Source organism: Mastacembelus armatus, chromosome 16 (genome assembly GCF_900324485.2).
Source record: "Mastacembelus armatus chromosome 16, fMasArm1.2, whole genome shotgun sequence".
In the NCBI taxonomy this organism is placed as follows: Eukaryota; Metazoa; Chordata; class Actinopteri; order Synbranchiformes; family Mastacembelidae; genus Mastacembelus; species Mastacembelus armatus.
This window is the reverse complement of record NC_046648.1, coordinates 926,847-947,154: the sequence shown is the minus strand read 5'-3', so window position 1 is coordinate 947,154 and position 20,308 is coordinate 926,847. Positions and strand designations below refer to the sequence as shown.

The 20,308-nt window shown below is 44.4% G+C and overlaps 1 protein-coding gene across 7 annotated transcripts; it reads left to right on the top strand.

The window, feature by feature from the left end:
- The first annotated feature begins 1,127 nt into the window (after positions 1–1,127).
- On the top strand, positions 1,128–20,271 carry LOC113122119 (uncharacterized). Of its 7 annotated transcripts, XM_026293137.1 has the most exons (31): positions 1,128–1,347; positions 1,981–2,253; positions 2,368–2,472; positions 2,568–2,686; positions 2,852–3,070; positions 3,186–3,273; positions 3,633–3,785; positions 3,956–4,053; positions 4,402–4,574; positions 4,671–4,787; positions 5,440–5,700; positions 5,982–6,113; positions 6,239–7,048; positions 7,539–7,766; positions 7,859–8,080; positions 8,206–8,436; positions 8,545–8,772; positions 8,950–9,144; positions 9,271–9,510; positions 9,624–9,812; positions 10,038–10,232; positions 10,814–11,013; positions 11,303–11,371; positions 11,500–11,544; positions 12,176–12,238; positions 13,585–13,764; positions 16,742–17,131; positions 17,664–17,786; positions 18,002–18,112; positions 18,201–18,281; positions 18,555–20,271. In XM_026293137.1, exons 2-31 carry the CDS (start codon positions 2,200–2,202, stop codon positions 18,582–18,584), a joined length of 5,349 nt encoding a protein of 1,782 aa, XP_026148922.1. In that variant the 5' UTR covers positions 1,128–1,347; positions 1,981–2,199; the 3' UTR covers positions 18,585–20,271. The 7 variants fall into 7 exon arrangements, with proteins under 7 accessions (XP_026148922.1, XP_026148919.1, XP_026148920.1 ...); XM_026293134.2 differs by lacking the exon at positions 1,128–1,347 and having other exon boundaries at positions 2,050–2,253; positions 9,271–9,498; XM_026293135.2 differs by lacking the exons at positions 1,128–1,347; positions 11,303–11,371 and having other exon boundaries at positions 2,050–2,253.
- The last annotated feature ends 37 nt before the right edge of the window (positions 20,272–20,308 follow it).

The window sequence follows — 20,308 nt, the reverse complement described above, 5'->3', positions numbered from 1 at the left end:
TATTTGTTGTGCTCCAAGTATAGCCGTAACTGTACGCCACCTTGACCTTTCTCCATCCATGACGCCCTTCTGTTTTCCTTCGCAGTGGCTACCATGACAACAGAGGGAAGTGCCGTGAGTGAGACGGAGACCGAGGGCAAGCAGAAGGCCGGCGGTGCCGAACCTGAACCAGAAAAGCCAGAGACCAAGCAGAAGCCAGAGCCGGAGGCCTCTGAGGCTGAAGGGGAGCAGTCGAAAAAGGAGGCCCAGGAGCCGTCCTCTGAACCTGGGCCTTCTGACGTTGCTACCTCCCCTGAAGAGGAGCAGCTGAAGCCTCGTACACGGACGTCTGCTGGAAAAGGCCTGTCTCGCCTTTTCTCGTCTTTCCTGAAACGCCGCTCGCAGTGCTCGGAGGGAGAGGGGTCTGAGGCAGAGAAAGCCAGGGAGGAAAAGGCTGACAGGGAGGAAAAAGCTGAGAAGGCAGAAGAGGAGAAGGAGCAAGAGGCGAAAAGTGATGAGAAGGAAACTAAAGCCGAGGAGGAAACAGAAGTGAAAAAGAAAGAGGAAGAAAAAGTCGAGAAAAAGGGCAGCAAAAAGAAAAAGAAAGATGCTAAAAAGAAAGTAGAGGTCAAGGATGAAGAGACGGTGAAAAAGGAGGAAGCAAAAGAGGAAAAGGTGAAAACGAAAGAGGAGCAAAGGAAGGAGGAAAAAACACAGGAGACTGTAGAGAAAGGAGAAGAAACATTGGAGACAAAGGAAGAAAATAAGGAGACTGCTGAAATTAAAGACAAGGGGACAGAGGCTGGAAAGGAAGAGGAGGAAAAACTAGACAAGAAGGTGGCAAAGAAAAAAGAAAAGGAGGAAAAGGTAAAGAAAAAGGAAGAGGAAAAAGCAAAGAAGAAAGCAGAGGAAGAAGAAAAGGTGAAGAAGAGAGAAGAAGAGAAAGCAAAGAAGAAAGAAGAAGAAAAGGCCAGAGAGGCAGAAAAAGCTAAGAAGAAAGAGGAGGAAAAGGCAAAGAAGAAGGAGGAAGACGAGAAAGCAAAAGAGGAGAAGACAAAAAGGAAAGAAGAGGAGAAACTGAAGGAGGCAAAAAAGAAAGAAGAGGAGAAACCAAAAGACGAGTCAAAAAAGAAAGAAGAGAAGGTGAAAGAAGAGACGAAGAAGAAAGAGAAGGAAGAGGAAAAAACAGAAGCAAAGCAGACGAAGGCCGAGGACAAAGGGAAGAAGAAGGAGAAGGGAAAGAGCAGAGGAAAGAAAGAGGAGAAGGAGGTGAAAGCACCTATAGCCGACCCAGAGCCTGAGCTAAAAACAGAGCTGGACACTGAACAGGCCCCGGATCAGCACTCGATAAGCAGCACAGAGACACAGGTGAGTGCGACTAAATGTTACACCTGAAGGAAGAGTTCTGTGGGAAACTCTGGCTCCTCTGCTGAGCGTTAGATCAGATCAGTGTGTTTCTCCAACCTGTGCTAAGCTGAACTAACTGCTGCTGTCTGTGTCGGACAGGAGTAAGACTGGTGTCCGTTTGTATTGAACCCTCGGCATCTATTACCCAAACTGTGTTTTAATCATGGGTGTGTGGTAGGGTCACCTTCCTACAGAGGCCCGTCAGAACCAGCTCAGTGTGTGTGTGTGTGTGTGTGTGTGTCTATATATGGACTCATACTGCAGATGTCATCGTAGTGGAGAGCACATTTTTTCTGTCTAATGAATTTTTGATGATGTGGACATCTGGCTCAGTGAAAGCAGCTCCTCTGGTCTGAACTGAGAGCTTGGTCTAAAGTGACTCATGCTGCTGTGAACCAGAGCCACAGTCAACAGCAGTGTAGTCACTGATTAGTCCGATCTGTAGTTGTTTTAATTAGAGCTCTGGCATCTTTTCCAAAAAAAGCACCTTGTCCTCCTGCAGCCTGACTTTGCAAACGTCTTGTGTCTTTGATTTTTTTTCTGTCTGTCTGTCTGTTTGTTTATCCATCTATCTATCTTGTGTTGACCTACCAGCCAGCTCAAGGGGGTCACAAAGTAGAAGCTGCGATAAAGACGGAGCCTGAAGTGTTGGAAGAAGTGAAGGAAGAGGTCAGAGAGAAAACCGAGGAAGAGCCAGCAGAAGAGGAGAAAGAAGCCAGACAAGAGGAAAAGACAAAGGAGGAGGTGAAGAAGGAGAAGCCTGTGAAAGAGAAGAAGGCAGACGAGGCTAAAGGCTCCAAGCGGCAGAAAGTCATGCAGTGCAAAGTCACCTTGCTGGACGACACTCAGTTTGAGTGTGAACTTGATGTAAGAGACTTTGACCTTTCAGTAGGTTCTTCTGGTTATGTGGTTCCTCTAAGTAAACATCAGATTGTTATCAAGTCTGAACAGTGTCTCCCTCCTCTGTCTGCCTGCCTTTAGAAACACGCCAAAGGCCAAGAACTTTTGACGAAGGTGTGTGACCATGTCAACCTTCTGGAGAAGGATTACTTTGGTCTCGCTAACTGGGAAACCCCAACCGGCAAGGTAGACTCTTTTTTCACCTGTAGGTTTAGAGACGTATATGACACTGACAGAAATGGTTGTGAGCAGTTGGTAATGTTTTTCTTTATCTTCTGCAGATATGGTTGGAACCCACAAAGGAGATCCGGAAACAGGTTTCCGGTGCCGTGTATGAGTTTACATTCAATGTTAAGTTCTACCCTGCTGACCCAGCACAGCTTACTGAAGACCTCACCAGGTGAATGTCTCTAGACTTTCTAATAGTTTGACATTTGGGGAGATGAACATTAGGTTAGAAGACTGATACCATCTGTCCTTCAGGTATAAAGCCTGAGCCAGCAGCCACTTAGCGTTGCCTAACAGAAATACTGAAAATGGCTTTTTTCTTTCACATGTTCTCCAGGTACTTTCTGTGCCTCCAGCTGAGGAAGGACATAATCCGAGGTGTTCTTCCCTGTTCCTTTGTCACGCTGTCCCTGCTGGGCTCCTACACGGCCCAGTCAGAGCTCGGAGAGTATGACCCAGAGGTTCACGGAACAAACTACGTTGCAGATCTGAACCTCGCCCCCGCACAGAGCAAAGAGCTCGAAGAAAAGGTGATGGAGCTGCACCGCACATACAGGTAATCAAAGGACATTAATCAGGTCTCATCGATCGATAAGGAACTTGCATCTTCAGTGTTTTAAGAGGATGAGTCCAAAGCTTTTTTTTTTTTTTGTTTGTTTGTGTGTTTCCAGGTCAATGAGTCCAGCCCAGGCAGACATGCTGTTTCTGGAAAACGCAAAGAAACTTGCCATGTATGGAGTCGACCTGCACCAAGCAAAGGTAGGGGAGCACAGTTACTTCACCTGTTTGGATTAATCCCTTGTGGATTACCTGGTGGGGTTTTTATTTAAATTCTGAAAGCCCTGTCCTCAAATCTCTACTCACCCCCCATGTATTTTTATAGCGTGTCATTTTGCAGCAGTGTGCTTGTACTGCATCAGTGCCTTCCAAATTGTAATTACAAAATTGATGTAAGCCCTCTTTAAAAAAAAAAGGCAGAGATTAATAACATCACTACATGCTGTTATAGAATGAGAAAGTCTGCCTCCCAGTGGGTGTTTACTGCTAGTGCAGGCTTAGGGTGCCTGTTTGCAGTGATTAAATCTCACAATAGTTGAATGATGTTTCTGTACATGCAGGATCTTGATGGTGTTGACATTATGCTGGGGGTTTGCTCCAGTGGTCTGATGGTTTACAAAGACAAGCTGAGGATCAACCGCTTCCCTTGGCCCAAAGTGCTCAAGATTTCTTACAAGCGCAGCAGCTTCTTTATCAAAATCAGACCATCAGAGGTAATTTTTGCTTTTTCGGTTTTACATTTTGTCCCGTTTACATTTGTGTATTCGAATAGTGAGAAGAACTGACTTATGGATCAGCTGTTGGAGTTATGGACTTATTTTATGTCCTCAGCATAAGATTATTATATCTGACTTTGACTGTATGTTTGTTCTGTTTCCTACAGCAAGAGCAGTATGAAAGCACAATTGGTTTCAAACTGCCCAACTACAAAGCTGCGAAGAAGCTATGGAAAGTTTGTGTTGAACACCATACGTTCTTCAGGTAGGAACAGGTTCTTCTCACCTTTAGCTCAATGACACCTGTCCGCCTGGAAACACAGGTCGTTCTCAGTTCCTACCTGTCCCCTGGATAATTGGCTTAATTCCTGTATTGGCTCTGTAGCAGCTGAACCACTGAGGAAAAGCTAAAACCATCTGGCCTGGAAAGTTTTGCCTAGTTAATAAGATAAAGGTTTTCCTATCCTTGTTGCATAATAATGTCAGTGTTATAGAATCTTTTATGTGATATAACATCATTTATATGTGAATCCCTGGAGCAGAGAGATGACATTTTGCTAACCTGATTAAAATATGCCTCAACGAGAACTAAATGGCCGTTTCTGTCCCTCAGGGTTTCGACAGTGGAGCCTCCATCATCACGTCGCTTCCTTGTCTTGGGCTCCAAGTTCCGGTACAGTGGGCGAACTCAGGCCCAGACCCGCCAGGCCAGTTCCATGATCGACCGGCCAGCTCCTCGCTTCGCACGCTCTGCAAGCAAGAGGCTGTCACATAACCTAGATGGAGGTATGTGCGTGAAGCAGCGCTGTAGGGTGAGACCTGTGTGTATCATTATAACAGCACAGGGTCAAAAAACGTCTCTCTGGCTTGTTTGACTTGCAGCTGGAGATGAGACGCTCCAGTTTGTGCAACAACTCTCAGCATCATCCAGGTCTGAGACCGATGACTGGTCACTGGTGCTGACGTCTGACAAAGCTCAGCCTCCTCCTGATTTCACAGGTACCAGGATCATTGTGGAGCTGCACCCGCGTGTTTTGGCAGATTTGCAGAAATAATTTTATTCTCACTTGAAAACAGCCTCATCACGTCATTTAACACACTCATCCATTTTGGCTTACTGGCTTTAACACTCACAAGCTTTAGAAGACATCGCCTTTCAGCTTTGGATAACATGGTTTACTTGTCAGCACGGCAGCCTGTTCAGACACGTGGACAATGACACCCACCTTGTCCTTTCCCTGGAATCAGTCCAGGGTAACTTTGGTCCTTGTGAACTCTGAAAGTGAAAAAATAAGGCATTTCCTCACTTGCTTAACCATTTTCCAGTCTTGAGGCTGCTGTTCCTCTTTTTTTGGCGTTTTCAGAGGTTACTGCTTCATGTGTGTTGCACAACGACTTTTGTTTGCTTGTAGTTTGTATCTTTAACTTCTTAACCGACTGACTCATTCACTGACTCATGCTCCAGTTGCTGCCATTAAAACGAGATAAAGATGGATCTTTCATTCAGCTTTGTACTAACCCCAGTTTACTGGACAGAGCAGTCTGGTGCTTGGCGTCATCAGAAACATGCTTGAAGCACCGTGAAGTGTTCACAGCCATCATCTCTCCAGTAAGACCGTTACATAACTGCCACCACCTCGTCTGTTCACAGCCAGAGGAGAGTCTGGGCAGACTTTCATTCAGTCCTGGGAGGAAGGGCCGTCTGTTCAGACAGTCACAGTAACCTGGCAGAGCACTGAGACTGGGCAAACTGGCTCTCAAACCATCAGCGAGTCAGACAGTGGGACGTGGCAGGATCTAGCATCAGAAGAGCAGCAGCAGCAGAGGGTAAAGGAAGACGAGAGGTCTGCTCTGCTGCATCTCCATCCTCCTCTTCCTGTTAACTCACCTTTTGATTTTGAGAAGCGCCCAGGTATCTTCTGCACTCGTAACACTCTGCAAATTCTAATTGTTTTCCTAAAAGGGACAGTAAACCTGTGCTTTCTGTTGCTGCCTCACTCTGGATTGTCAAAGATCATGCACCTGAATTTCATTTCATTGTGGCCTGAATGCTGCCAATACATTTTGCTGCAGTTTCATAGAAACCAAACCTGTGACATTGTTCCACTTATGTTAAATCATCTACATTGAGATCTGTGTGGGTTTGCTCCTTTGCTATGATCGTACTCACTGTGGTGTCTCTGATGTTGTCAGCTAAGCTCAGTTTGACAAACATGAGCTTAGCTGACAGGCTCTTGCAGCCAGTGCTAAAACAGCAAGATGACTGGTTCCTGTACTTTGACCAAATCTTCAGCCTGCCCTCACGTCAACCTGTCGAAAAGCCATGTGAGTTTGTTTGTGTGACTGTGTGGAAAAAAATTTTTTTCACAGCTTTGCAGCATGAATGAAATTTTAGTCCCCTTCATGGTTCATAGTTTTACCTTCTCCTCTGCTCTTCCCGTCACCCATAGCCCGGCTCCAGCTCCAGGAGAAGCGTGAGAAGGTCGTATATGTGGCAGAGCAGGGACTAACCAGCGAGGAGGTCATTGAGAGGTTTCAGGATGAAGTGATCTTGGAAGAAAAGCTGCAGGAGGCGGTTACGTTGGAAAGGAGGCTGAAAGAAGTGAAGGATTTAGAGGAAAGGCTCCTAGAGGTAGACGAGATAGCAGGGAGACTTCAGGAAGCAATAGAAGAAGAACTGGGGAAGGAGGAGGTAGAGAAGTTACAAAAGGAAGAGGCAGATTTGGAGAAGGAAGAACAAATACAAGTGAAAGGTGTAACAGAAAGAGTGGTGAAGAAATCTGTGAGGAGGTTTGAGACAAACGAGGGTGAAGTGGATGAATTGGAAGAGCAGATAAAGAAAGTGTTTTTAAAAGGCCTGTTGCCTGAAGAGGGAGAGGTGAAGGTGAAGCAGGAGAGTGAAAAAGACGTGATAGATGATAGTTTGAAAGCAAAGCTAGTCCAGATAGAAAAGGAATGGCAAGAAGAGGTGGAGGAGAAGTCTGGCTCTCCTGAAGCTTCTGTAGTGGCGTACCAGAAGGTGGAGCGTAGGACTAAGAAGAGATTGACAATTGTAGATGAGAAAGGGAAGCAGCAGGAAGATTTGGAAGACGTGCAGGTACAGCCTGGTGTCATATCAGAGGAGAGCTTAGAGCACCGAGCCGTGAGGCAACAGACCCTGGAGCAGAGAACTGAGAGAGGAGGTGCAGACAGGCGTCAGGAAGATCTCTGGTTCGTACTGTTTGATCGGCCTCTATACAAAGCTGTTGTCAAACCACCAGGTACGGTATGTGATTGTGCAAACAGCTTTACAGCGCCACTAATCTCTCTAAAGATACAGCTTCTGTCTCGTTTGTGCACTGAAAGTTGAAGTTAATGGGGATGTTAACAATCCAGGACCCAGTTTGATTTGGTTCACTCATGTGCTTTTCTAATAAATACAGTTTGATGTTTATCAAACCCCTTCTGTCGGAGAGGGAGCAATGACTGTAGAGCTGGGAAACTGAAATCTGGTGATGTAGAGGTCCTAATAGTGTAACTGAGGGAGCGGGGGATGGATAATTGACACCAAAACAGTGATATTAACATATTAACCAACTAGTTTGGCTTCTTTTCTTGGAATTTACTTTTTGTCTGTTTACCTTATAAGAGAGAATAACCCGCCCGTCCCCTCACACACTTATCCTGCTCTATTTCTGTTAGCATGAGCATCTTGGCCCTGCAGGTTCTTTGCTCCATTCAAAGATTCTGTCTCTTCACTCTCGTCATTAGTTACCACTGTGGAACGTACTCAAGCGGGTGAGGGTGAGTATTTCATCTCTGAGGCCGAAATGACAACCGTTGAGGAGAAAAGAGAAAACATAGCAGAGGAGAGACAAATAAGAGAAGAGAAAATATCCCGTGCTCCAGAGCTCCTAGCACAGACGCTCAGAGAAAAAGATGATGACTGGTTTCTGGTGCTGGATGGTGTTCCCAGAGAAACGCCTTACGTACCTCCAGGTATATCAAGAACCTCCCTGTACTGCGTTGTTGTACCTTACACCTGGAATTATGCTTCTTACTGACGCTAATACTGTTTATGCTCATATCAGTTATATTCAAGGAACAAGACCAGGTGGTTGCTGAAGGTTTAGTCTCAGCAGCTGCAGTTGCAGCAGATGAGATTAGAGAAGTGGTTGTTGAAAAGAGAATGGTAATAGAAGAGGCACCAACACATGTAGAAGAAATCTCACAGCAGCCAGTGACAGACAGGAATGACAACTGGTTTGCGTGGCTGGATGTTGTTCCTAGAGAGACACCATTTGTCCCTCCAGGTATTGTTAAGATCCCCCTGCACAGTTTCAAGTCTTTATAAAAGAAAGCAATTATCCTGAGCCTGATCGTTGCAGCCCCTGTACCATGCACAGCGTCTGAGGATTTGTGATCTCCTTTGTCTTAGCTGCCGTCGTGGAGCGTGTTCGAGTGTCTCCAGAAGAAAGTGTCTCTCAGGTAGTAATCACGGTGGTTGAGCAGAGGGAAAAAAGAGCGGAGGTTGTTGGAGACACAGGAATAAAACGAGAGCTGAGTGAAAAGCGAGCAGTGGCACTTCCGCAGGCCCGGACACAGATTGAGGATGACTGGTTTGTGCTGCTGGATGTTCCCATTAGAGAAGCTGCATTTGTACCACCGGGTAATGCCAACTTCCTCTCATGCTCTGTCCTTAGTTCATTCATTGCTCATTCTGTCACTTCTCTGGCTTCGATGTCTGAAAGTCCTCATTCATTCTGTTTACCGTCAGTTACCGCGGCCGAATATGTTCAGGTTTATCCCGAAGAAAGCATCTCCTCCGTGGCTGAAGTAATATCAGTGGAGTCCAAGATGGAGGCTGTAGTTGAAGAGACTGTGGTACAGAAAGAGGAAAAGACGCCTCCCGTGCTGAAAGTATCCCAGCCAGTGAGAGAAAGAGATGATGACTGGTTTCTTCTGCTAGGTGTTGTTCCCAGAGAACCTTCCTATGTGCCTCCAGGTATCCACAGCCCTGAACTGTGTTGATTTTCTTTCCCCACATGTTTCATTCTGTCAGAGAAACAAATTGTGTGTCAAGCAAACTATCCAGAATTGTTTTTGCTTAGTGCATATTATACCAAATGTGAGGCTTCTGTCAGATTGGCCACTGACAGTGAAGTATTTACTCTGTTCTCAGTTTCTTTGGAAGTGCCGAGCCAAATTTATCAAAGTGTTGAAGTTGAAACAGACGTGAAAAACGTAGAGCTGAAGCTGCAGCAGGTCGATCTTAAACAAGTTAGACCGCCACCTTCCCAGCCGCTGCCAAAGAGAGACGATGACTGGTTTGTGCTGCTTGGTGCCGCTCGTGAAGGGGCAGCCAGGCTGCCGTCAGGTACTCACTTAAAATACGCTCCACCCCTGACGCTCTCACACACGTTATACTTCTTATGAACATGTGCAGCTCTTTAAAAATACAGGGTTACTCAGTTCTTATTTTACTTCTGTCTGTTTGTGCCAGTTATTCCAGTTGAGATTATTGTGGGTGTGAGGAAGACAGTTGATGTTGAGGTGGCAGCTACAGAGACTAAAACATGGAAGAAGACGATAATTGGTGCAGACAGCAGGCGGGATGAGACACGCTTGTCTGAAATTAGACCGAGCCGAACTGCGCCGCTGTCAGAAAGAGGAGATGATTGGTTTGTGCCGTTCGACGCTGTCCGGGAGAAACCTGTTGTCAAACCACCAGGTATCTTTGAGGGTCTGTACATGAACCTGACGCCTTTTAGTTTGTGCCACATTTATTTACCATTATGTTTGTGTTGCTGTGGTGGAGCATGTTGTTGATCCGGCTTTGTGTGTATTCTACGTTAGCTGCTGTGGATGAACCTGTGCGCTTGTATCCTGAAGTAAGAGCAGCTAGAGAGCTTGTGGCCGCAGAGCAGAGGTCACAGCAGAGAGTTACTATAGTGGAGCAGGTGTCACAGCAGAGACCGAGCCCTGCGGTGACAAAGGTGGAGGATGATTGGTTTATTCTTCTGGATGTGGCCCCGAAGAAACCAGGTACAATCCAGTGTGACTGAGTCCAGTTATACTGTATATACATAAACATTTCTAGTTTTTCTTTAGTGTTTGATCTATGAACCTGCTCTGTCTTAAGACCAAGCAGTGGTTTTATTTTATTTCCCAGTTCTTTCTCAGGTGTAGTCCTATTTCACTGTGAATGCAAGTGTCCTCGTATTTTGTACCTTATTTCCACAATAATACCTGGTTATGTATTTGTAATAGTCGTTATCCCCGAGCGCATCCAGTTCCCAGCAGAGGTCAAAGTTCCAGCTGCCGCGGCCAAAGCGGGGACCGCTATTTCCGAGACGAGGCCACACTTTGAGAAACGGATCCTGACAGAAAGGCGTCCTTTGACGTATACACGCGTCAAAGACGATGACTGGTTTGTTCTCCTAGATGATGGCCTCAAAAAGTCAGGTATTATTTGTTTGGGTTTGTTTCTTCAGATGAACTACTCACACGTGATCGTGGCTTCCTTGCTTCATTAAACGCTTATTAACACTGGCAGGCTGTTTACAGGACACGCTAACTGTGTCCACGTATGGCAGTGCACGCTCGCCATTACTCAAAGACGTCTGACGGTGCCGTGCGTGCAGGCTGGAGAAACAGTGCTTTCTTAATATCAACTCAGCCCAAACCAACCTGGTTGAGCTTTTTAGCTCCATGAGGCCTGAAATCATCTGACTTTGCATCCACCAGTGGACCGTAACAAGAACTAACTGCACTTCTTGCTCTCATTCTGCTTTGTGGATTTTTGCTTCTGACCTACCACCAGCTCCAACAAGTGCTTGTTCTTTTTAAAGAACCAACGCAGCATGGATGGTACAGTGTACCTGCAGTGTGTGCTCTTAACACTGAGGCAGGAGACTGTAAGTATGATGTGACGGCATCGATGCTGTTTTCACTGTGTGTCTTACTCACTAAGAGGACTGATCATGTCAGATGTGTGTCACACGTTGTTCTAAAACATACCCATTTTGGCTTTGTTTTGTTTCCAGTGGTAAGCACGCAGAGGGGCACCCGTCCTGTCAGTGCTCCAGTCTTCTCCCAGGCCGCTCTGGCAGAGGCAGGGATCCCCATGGCCCCCTTTGAGCAGCCCCAGACCTCCACTCCAATCAGGACCGGCCTCCTGGAGGAGAGAAAACTGGAGGTCACTATTGAAACCGTGGAGCCCTCGAAAACTGTAGCCGAGGTCAAGGTATTCAGTTTCTCTCATCACTGTTTGACATGTTTGTGATGTGATATCAGCAGAGGTCTGAACGTGTGTGTGCAGGAAACATGAAACTCCAGGTAAATGTGCACCTGGCAGGATAACTGGCACCACTGAACCATCGACAAATTATACATGATCTCATGGCGACTTCCTGTTGGGTTTAATTGTAGATAATCACAGCTGTACAATGAATACAGATAAGTCTTCATGTAAACACGTCGTAGACTTAGTAATGAAAGTTACTGTGTGAACTGTGTCTCTCTTGCTGCTGTAGCCAGCAGTGTGGAGGGACCAGAGAGAAGTAGACTCTTCACTGATACCCACCATCAATGGGGATGTTCAGGTTAGTGTCACTGGCCTCCTGCATGTCCTCCCCTCAGAAGATTTGTCTCCACCATGGCTTGGCTGTGAGTGTTAAAACCCAACACGTGGAGGATGCTAACATGTGTCCCTCTCTCCTCCCTGGGGTAGCACGAGTCTGAGGTGATGAGCACGGAGGTGGTGCGAATGCGAAAGGTCAGATTCGTAGCCACGTGTTTCCATAAGCATTTCTCCACCTCCATCCTGTTGACATCAAGCTACTAATCCAAAAGACAAAAGACTCATTTCTTCCTCTCCCCATGTTGTGCATTCACACAGCTAGGTCAGGTTCAGTGCACACACAGCTGTAATATATAAAGACTGTCATTTAAAGATGAAGATCTCATGCTTGTCTCATAATATGTTTTGACATATATAAGCTCTTAAAGTTTCCAGGGCAAACATTTCCTCTCACTGCCTGCTGCTGTTGTAAACCCTGGAATGGAAACATGCATGATTATTGATGATTAATGCACTTTACTAAAAAAGGGGCATGATAAATAGTGTTTAATCACAAATCTGTCACTCCACTGTTTATTATCTGTCCTCATTATTACAGTAATCCACTAGAACATTAGGGTCTTTGCTTCATTATTACACTGCAGCTTGGCCCTTATGGCCACCTGGCCCCATACTGTTTTGCATGTGGACTCCTCACAGTTCCTCTCGTCTGTTGTGTATAACAGTCTGTGAACTCAGTGCATGTCCTAGGTGTGGCAGTTTGACATAGGCTTACAGGGAAACGGAAACAAACCCACACTGTTTTTGTTCTTTTTATTTTTCACAGAAAAGAGCTAAGAAAATTGAGGGTGACTCAATTTATATCAGACATAGCCTTTTAATGTTGGAGGTTTGTATCCCTTCTGGAAACGTCTCTAGCTTTATTTTCTTGCTCTTTGGCTGCTGTTTAATATCACGCTTGCATGTGGCATGACCTGCACTTTCCTCATCAGCGTAAATGACTGGCTGTAGACACACATAATAAATGTGTGAGTGTGTGGCCACATGAGTCTAATCTGGTTGTTTCAGGAGACTGCTGCTGAATTTACTAACCAACAAGTACTGGGCTCTGGTCAGGACTGTACTGGTGTACACCAGCTGTGTCCCTGACGATGACCCTGTGATGTGGTACATGAGTTAATCCGGGACAGGAAAACCTATTTAGACTGTTTTGAGTTGTTTTGGTCCTTGTTTTGGTTTGTTTTTGTTTTTTTGGCCAGGATTCACCAACAGCTCCATCTTCTATATTTTTGTTCCCAGATCATCAGTATTCTCCTGCTCCTGCTTTTGCTGTTTCTACCGCCATCACCTTTTCTAACAAAGCATTGCACTTTCTCAGCCATTATGCAAATGCAATATTTTGACCACAGAAATGCAGATTAAACAGACGGTAAAATTATACACCTGTGCTCTTCTGTGTGAAAGGAATGACGTTTGGAGAAACACTTACCATTAAGTTGCTCTTTGGCACCACAACGAAGTGACGATTGACGGTTAAAGAAAAGTTCATGGACCAGAACATCAGCATGTTTCATAACACAGTTGTCACTAAGAACGTTGTCCTTAAAGATCAACTTGGTGCTAAATGTTTTTATATCATTGCTGCTTTGAGTTTGAGTTAAATGAACAGGGTTCTCCTCTTTCACGTGTTGCACCGTGTCTGCTGTCATCAACCCTCACGCTCTTTGTTTTGAAGCCTGTTTTCATGGTGTGTTTCACTGCAAACCTGATGCTGAGAACTAGATTTTAATGCTGTGCTGTGTTGCTAATAGCTTCTATTCATCCACAAAGTAATAATCCGCTCTGGTACATCATGACGCTGATTCCTTTGAATCTGCCTGACTTGATTTGCATTTTGAAAAGGAGCTGCTGATCATTTATCAATACTCGACATAGAGTTATCACCTAGATTAATGACATGAATCAGCAATTAACCCTGCTTCTGCTTATTTGTTAAATCAGCAACATGTCAACACAAATTGTACGCAAAGAGAAGAAAAGCATCATAATCAGATTTTTGCACCATTTCTCTCTCTCTCTCCCGACTTTTCCTACATCTGTGCTTTTCTTCCTCCTTCCTCATCCAACCTTCACTGTCTGTCATCTCATATTTTGTCACCTGTTTTTGTTCCGTTACTCCACATCACCCCCTCCTCAACCACGCTGCTTTCCCCCTCTTGACTTTCCTCTGTGTAGGACTTTAATAAGCCTCAGGAGGAACTTCTCAGGCATCATGCCAGTATTAGTGAGCTGAAAAGGAACTTCATGGAAGCTGTCCCAGAGTCGAGGCCCAGTGAGTGGGACAAGCGTCTGTCCACGCACTCTCCGTTCCGCAGCCTGGGTGTCAATGGTCAGCCTCTGCCCAGTGCAGACGGGGTAAGTCTGCTAAAACACACCTGCCTTTACATATTTCATCTTGCGTCAGTCTCTCAATTGAAAACAAATCTTGCAAATCAAGTCAATTTCAGCTGAACTAGCACATTAGTTTGTCATTCCTGAAGTGACTTGGTTAAAATGACCTGATCACAATTATTTTCCATGGTTTTAGAGATTAGTTTACTTGAAAACAACACATGAACATGTACATGAACCTGAAATTAAAGCTAATTAAATACTGATTTACTGCATAGCATAATATTCTCTTTACATGGTGAATGTACTAAAACAAAAGAAACTGCTAAAAGAGCAGATCAGGCTTTTCAAGGTATCATTCTTGGTTTGAGTATAATGGTTGTGTGTGTGTGTGCATGTGTCTATTCAAGGTAATAGCATGTGGTACGCAGCACATGCATGTGTATACAGAATGCAGTTTGACTTGTTGAACAGTCTGTACTTTTGTTCTTTTACTTCAATGAGCGATGTGGGCCAGGCATCCTTGAGACAGGTTGTCCACACATGCAGAGCTCCCGTTGGTTCACCCTGTCTGCGATGGATGCCTCTGCAATCTGACATGTTCACATTGCATGACTGACAAACTGGACTCATAGTGCATGACTCAGAGAAGACCACTCTCTTGAATCTCTGCACGTACTGACACCGAGCAGAACTGACCTTTTCCCCTCCTTGCTGCCCTTTGAGCTTCCTTTCTGCTTCTGCACTTTTCTGTTCATGTTATTGTTCCCTGTTTTTGGCTGCTGATTTCTTCAAACTGTGGCTGTTGTTCTATGAAGAGACACGTCCTCATTCACAGCTGTATCAGCAGTGAATAATAAAGGATTGCAACATGAAGCTAATGTAATCGTAGCATTACTGGCTTTAGATCAGGAAACACAGACACACATTCCCAGTCTAGATGAGCCACAGGCACTTGATCAAAGTGTTATCTGCTGAGGTTCATTCTGCATGCCCTGCAGCAATTTATTAATTCAAGTGCATGATAAGAGCCTGGAGAGAAACCACTCTTACACAGCCCAGACGTGCATCGGTTTGTCAGGATGCACTAGAGCTGCAGTAAAATCAAAGCAAAGCAAAACTGTAATCGCAGCAAATGTGATGGAGGCATTTAACACAGTGACGCTGTTTGCACATTGTTTATGCTAAATTGTCCAAGGCAGTTTGTCTTTCTGCTTATGCTAAATGTTCATTATAATAATAATAATAATAATAAGATTATAAGTCCTTATAAGTCCTCCTCCCTAATAAAAGATCCCAGAAAGGCTAGTTTTTAAAAATGCAGATGAAGGTTGTCTGATTATCAGCCTCTGTCAGAGTTTAATCACATTTGCACTTCACAGCTTTGTTGCTGTCCAGCAGCCTCAGGCTGCATCAAATCCCATTTAGCACTTGGAGATAATGTCACACAGGACATCTGCAGCAATTTAACATCTCACATTAGAGGTGCAAGATCATCCTGCCTGGACTAACTTAGAGATGCACCCCCCCTTTTTTGGATTAAGATACTAGTGTGGAGGACTATCTGTCTTTTCAGGCTTAAGTGAAATGTGGGACATGGAAATAAATGAATAAAATGCATGTGCCGGTACAATTTCCATGCTCTGGACAAAGCTGCTCTCAAGCTCAGTCACATGTTTAGTGTAAGAATGATCACTTCTGACAGGCTGTTGAAGCTTGTGTATTCAAAAACCATCTTACAACTTCAGTTCACTGCCAGTCTTTGCAGACAGTTCAAAATTCCTCCCTCTCATCTCTTTTCCTCCTCCTCCCCCCACCACAGTTTGTTACCCGTCTCCCACGTGGCCCCCTGTTAGACTTCTACTCCAAACGCAGCTGAGGGGCCATCTGAACCCTGCGGAAACCACACAGGTTTGAGTGTGACCCGTGGAGACCTCACCCAGTCCATCTAGCCGCCAACCTCTAGCTTTTCTCTTCTGCTCATCCATCTGTCACCGCCTCTGCATTCTTTTCCTCTCATCCTCTGCTCCACTTCAGAAGCTATCCCTTTTTTCAAGCCTCTGCGGAACAAGACTTTCATTCCTTTTATTTCTCACTGCAGCAGTTTCCCTGGTTTGTCCAGGGAGAACAGACCTGTTCTCCAAAGACTGTTTAGGACCGGAAATGACAATCAACCCACTACTTTTTTGCATTTTCTGTGATACCTCTTGGACTATAAAGATACCAGTCAATGATGCCAGTGTTACCTAACAACTGGAGGTTTTTAAATGTCTGACCATGACACTTTGAGCCTGCTTTTATACCCATTTTCAGATCCATTTATATCGTCGGTTATTGTAGGGTATTGTCTTTGTGTAGGCTGATCACTGTGATGTGGTTTCATTTGATTTTATATATATGAACATATGCTTTTATCCTGAATCCACATTAAGTAAGCACCAGGAAGTGTTTTAGTCTTTGTACACTATAGTATTTCCTATGATGGGAGTCCTTGAGGCAGCTTAATTGTAATACTTCTTAAGAGTTTTCTTGTTGCATGACTTTTTCGACAATCAACTTTAACCAAAGAATAAAAGTCATCCCACGTAGAGCAAAGTGACTGATTGTTCCTTTCAAGGAGATTTTCTTTAAATGAAAGTACATCATCTTTAAGGACATGGCTGAACTGGCCCTGCATGACTTTTTTTTTGTTGTTTTTTTTAAAAACAGAGTGTTTTGAAAATTATGACACATATTATTTGATAAATTATATTGATTGGTAAATATACAGCATGCACCCAAACCTGTATTCAGCATCTCTTTTATTTAATGTAGTGTGTGTCATGTGGCCACTTTAATGCAACACATTGTCCTAAGCTGTGGCATTAAAACGGTGATTAGATTTTTAACCTGCATGCATATGTCTTGATAAGCTGCATAGATTTGGCTTGTTGTACTCATCACATCAGCAGGAATGCTTCACCTCCCCGTGATCACGTAGTGACTGTGTTGTCTTTTTTAGAGCGTGTGCATTAGTACCCAGTGCAGTGGTTCAGAGACAAAGGCTGCACATGAGGAAACCTGCAGCCATTTGGGTTTTTCAGGCATACCCAGTCCCGGTGCGAGCCACAAGGGTGGGCCTGATAGTGTCGAAGCCAACGGTGCGCCCGTTCAGGAAGTGTCATGTGATCAAGAGGAAGTTGTACTTTTTGAGAACTCCTTGGTGCCCATCGTAGAGGTGGAGGTGGCGCAGTTGCCTCTCTCCAGCGACCCCTCCTGTAAGGCTTTAGATGAGACCCAGGAGGAAGAAGGATCACATCCTGGAGTGTCAGAGTGCTCTGGGAGCATAACTGGAGCTTCCCCAGCCTCCTATTTCAGGAGCGATGGTCCACAGGTCATACGCTGCTTCCAGGTAGCCTCCTGCCTCCCTCAGGGCGATGCTGATTCTGTCTCTGCCTGGCCTCTGTATGATTTCACTGCCACACTTTCTCGCTCCTTTGCAGCAGCATTACAAGTAGAAATTTGTGAAACTGGTGTGAAATGATGCTCATCATAATAAACCTGGTTGCTGCCAAGGTGTTTCACAGTGGCCTGCTGTGGTTATGGGTCCCTGTAACACTTGCACATTCTTCTCTGCCACAGAATGGTTCTAACACGTTGACTAGCCTTTCACCATCTTGCCAACCCACTTATGGCTGTATGTTTTCACTGTTTCACTTCTGCTTTCTAATAATTGGTGCTGGGAAGGAAAGTAACAAGGCCATCCTTTCCATTAATCATAATTGGAACAGATTTTGTGAGAAGAACGGGCTGTTGCAGTGATAATCAATCCACGCAGACAATGGCTTACAAAGGAGTGCATGGTGTGAAGTGGACGTGGTTTCTGTGTGGTGCTATGTGTCCGGTCAAACAGCCACTCATGGGACTATAACTCCCATCCACAGCCCCCTCTGGTGCAGACCCAGACAGTCACCATCTCAGCTGTCTCCAACTCCTTATCCAGTGGCATCACCACCACAGAGGTCCCTATCGTCCCGACCAAGAGCTTCACCTATGAGTCGTCCAAGGTATGGGGCTCCAGCACCCGCTCAGTCCAGATCTGTGTCAGCTGCAGTATATTGCAATGAGGAGAGGGTAGCACCAGCTGACACCAAGCAGGTCTGGAAGACCAGGCCAGGTGCTCCAGAAACACCACGAGGCAGCACCTTCCCTGGCCGAGGGTCATGTAATATAAAAATTTTCTTCAAGGTAGATTTTTTGACTTTGTTTTGTTTTTTTCCAGGTGACAGTTGATGGGACAGACGAGGACAAAGATGGCACGATGTCCAGCTCCAAGACCATTACTTCAGAGACCACCAGTGGTACCACAGTCACCACCACTCACATCTCAAAGGTCAGTAGAACAACTCAGTCCTGCCCTTTTAGCATTATTTTACTTCATTTGACCCCCCCCACTTGTATTTCTGTCTTCTTTCTACCAGGTAGTGAAAAGTGGAACTTCAGAGACTCGTGTGGAGAAGAGAATTGTCATAAGTACAGACTCGGACATTGACCAAGAGAAGGTAGAAACTCACTGATGAACATGTTTTATCGTGTTAAAGTAGCTAAAGTGTAAAAATGACAGGGGGCAGTGACTTTGTGGAGCCACATTAGCTGTTTCTCCTGCTTATGCTAAGCTATTCTGCTGGTAACTGGAGCTTCAGTCCACTAATTTAACCTTTGGCCAAGTAACTGGACTGTATTTCTCAAACTGTCAAGCACCATATAACAAAGATGAGCATTTTTGATTTTATCAGTTCAGCTTGATACAGTTACACATAATGTCTGTATTCCAGGAGAAACATGGCGGAGCATCAGCATTGTAACTGAATCACCACCTTCACTCGTTCCCTAACTCTCCACTCCTGACGTCCCTTCACGAGCGTCGCACTCGACACACACTCACCAGCCCTGTGTATGCACACACACACATCCAAAAAGAATGATCTCATAAAGCCGCATCTTAGTAGGTCATGTTTTCTATTTTCCCCAGGTGAGCTGTTTGGTTGTAGCTAGAGCAGGGCTGTGCTTCAGTTTTGCATTGAATGCTTACAAAGGCTTAGCAAATACACATATATTGGTTAAAAAGCTGCATTTTCAGTTAAGTGGTCTGAGTTATGTTTGATTTTAATTGCTTTAGTTTTCCTAGAGGTTTTAACATTTGTTCATTTTATAGAAATGCACTGTTTCCATTCCAGTTTAGACGATATTTATTCCCTTGGTGCTGCTAGGGCAACATTAAGACCACGTTCAAGGGATTTCTTTTTGCTGTTTACTTGTTTTATTTAGGAGAGAGATGAAATTTTTGACATGAAATGACATACCTCGCATCAATAAGTGAACAAAGATATTCTGTGCTTAGATCCGGACAGTTTGTTTGGCTTTGTTCATTGCTCAGGTACAAAAAAAAAAACAAAAACCTAAAATATTTCTTCCCAAACCAGCCAAGAACCAGTAGCCTACACATTATTGTAAAGTTTGAAATTGATCTATTTTGAAATATTTCTCTATTTTATAGAATTAATGCTTTTATAGGATTTGTACAAAGTGAGGTTTTTAAGTTATTCGTATCCATCTGCTCATTAAAATTCTAGGTTGCCGTTGTGCTGGTTATGCAGTGTTCAGGTCTCTGGTCAAGACCTGCTCACCTGTCTTGCCTGACACCTTGAATAATTGTTTTCCTCTCGTTATCCACCAAGTCTGTCAAACACATCAAAATTTACATGACCACGGAGTGCTTCCCTCGGCCCTGTGTCTTGTTCCGTAGCATAAAAGTCCTAATTGCTCTGAATATATTTGGCTGATAAGAAACGTTTTACAGGTTTGGTCTGCTCATCTCAGGTTTTGCTGTTTGTAAGACTACAGACCTCCGCGATTGTACGAGGAATGTCAATATATGTGCATCCGTCCTTACTTTTTAATTGTACATTTATATTCAGCCAAGTGACGTCAATAAATATAAAAGGCTGTTTGTCAGAGTACCCACACATTTAAGAGGTGAAGGCAGCTGCCCCGGTATATGTGGCTTTTCTTTCATAGGCGCACACGTTGTCTTTTTCTTTTTTTTTACGTTCTGCTATACAGTAAATTACTTGTAAAGTAGGAACTGTTTGATGTGATTTGATGTACTGTGATGTTTCAACACAAGGTGGTTTCCAGGCTCTGTTAGAGATGTCACAATGTTAAATGTTGCATTCATTATCTACCGAGGTTGTAAAGCCTTTTGCCATATAGTCTGAGTAGATCGCTCTCTCACTCGCTGTTTTCTTGTACGTTTCCATAGAGGTGAAAATGTTTGAGTCCCTTTTAGATAACATGTCTGTTAGCAAACCTTTTTAATCCAAAAACAAAGCCATTGGTATTGTAGCTACATGAACAACAACAACCTCTCCTGAAATGAAAAGTAGAATTTCACATGAAGTAAAATAGTTTTTAGACAATGGAAAATATTGTTGCTTTGTGATTTATCCGTGTTTTTATGAAAAAAAATAATAAAATGTGCATTATTTTGCATTTGATGAACTGTGTATATATGAAGCGTGGACCTCAA

Coding starts and splice junctions, on each gene's coding strand:
- LOC113122119 (XM_026293137.1), top strand. CDS start 2,200: ATGCAGTGCAAAGTCACCTTGCTGGACGACACTCAGTTTGAGTGTGAA. Junction 4,788..5,439: donor GCCTCCTCCTGATTTCACAG/GTACCAGGATCA, acceptor GTCTGTTCACAG/CCAGAGGAGAGTCTGGGCAG. Junction 8,437..8,544: donor AGCTGCATTTGTACCACCGG/GTAATGCCAACT, acceptor GTTTACCGTCAG/TTACCGCGGCCGAATATGTT.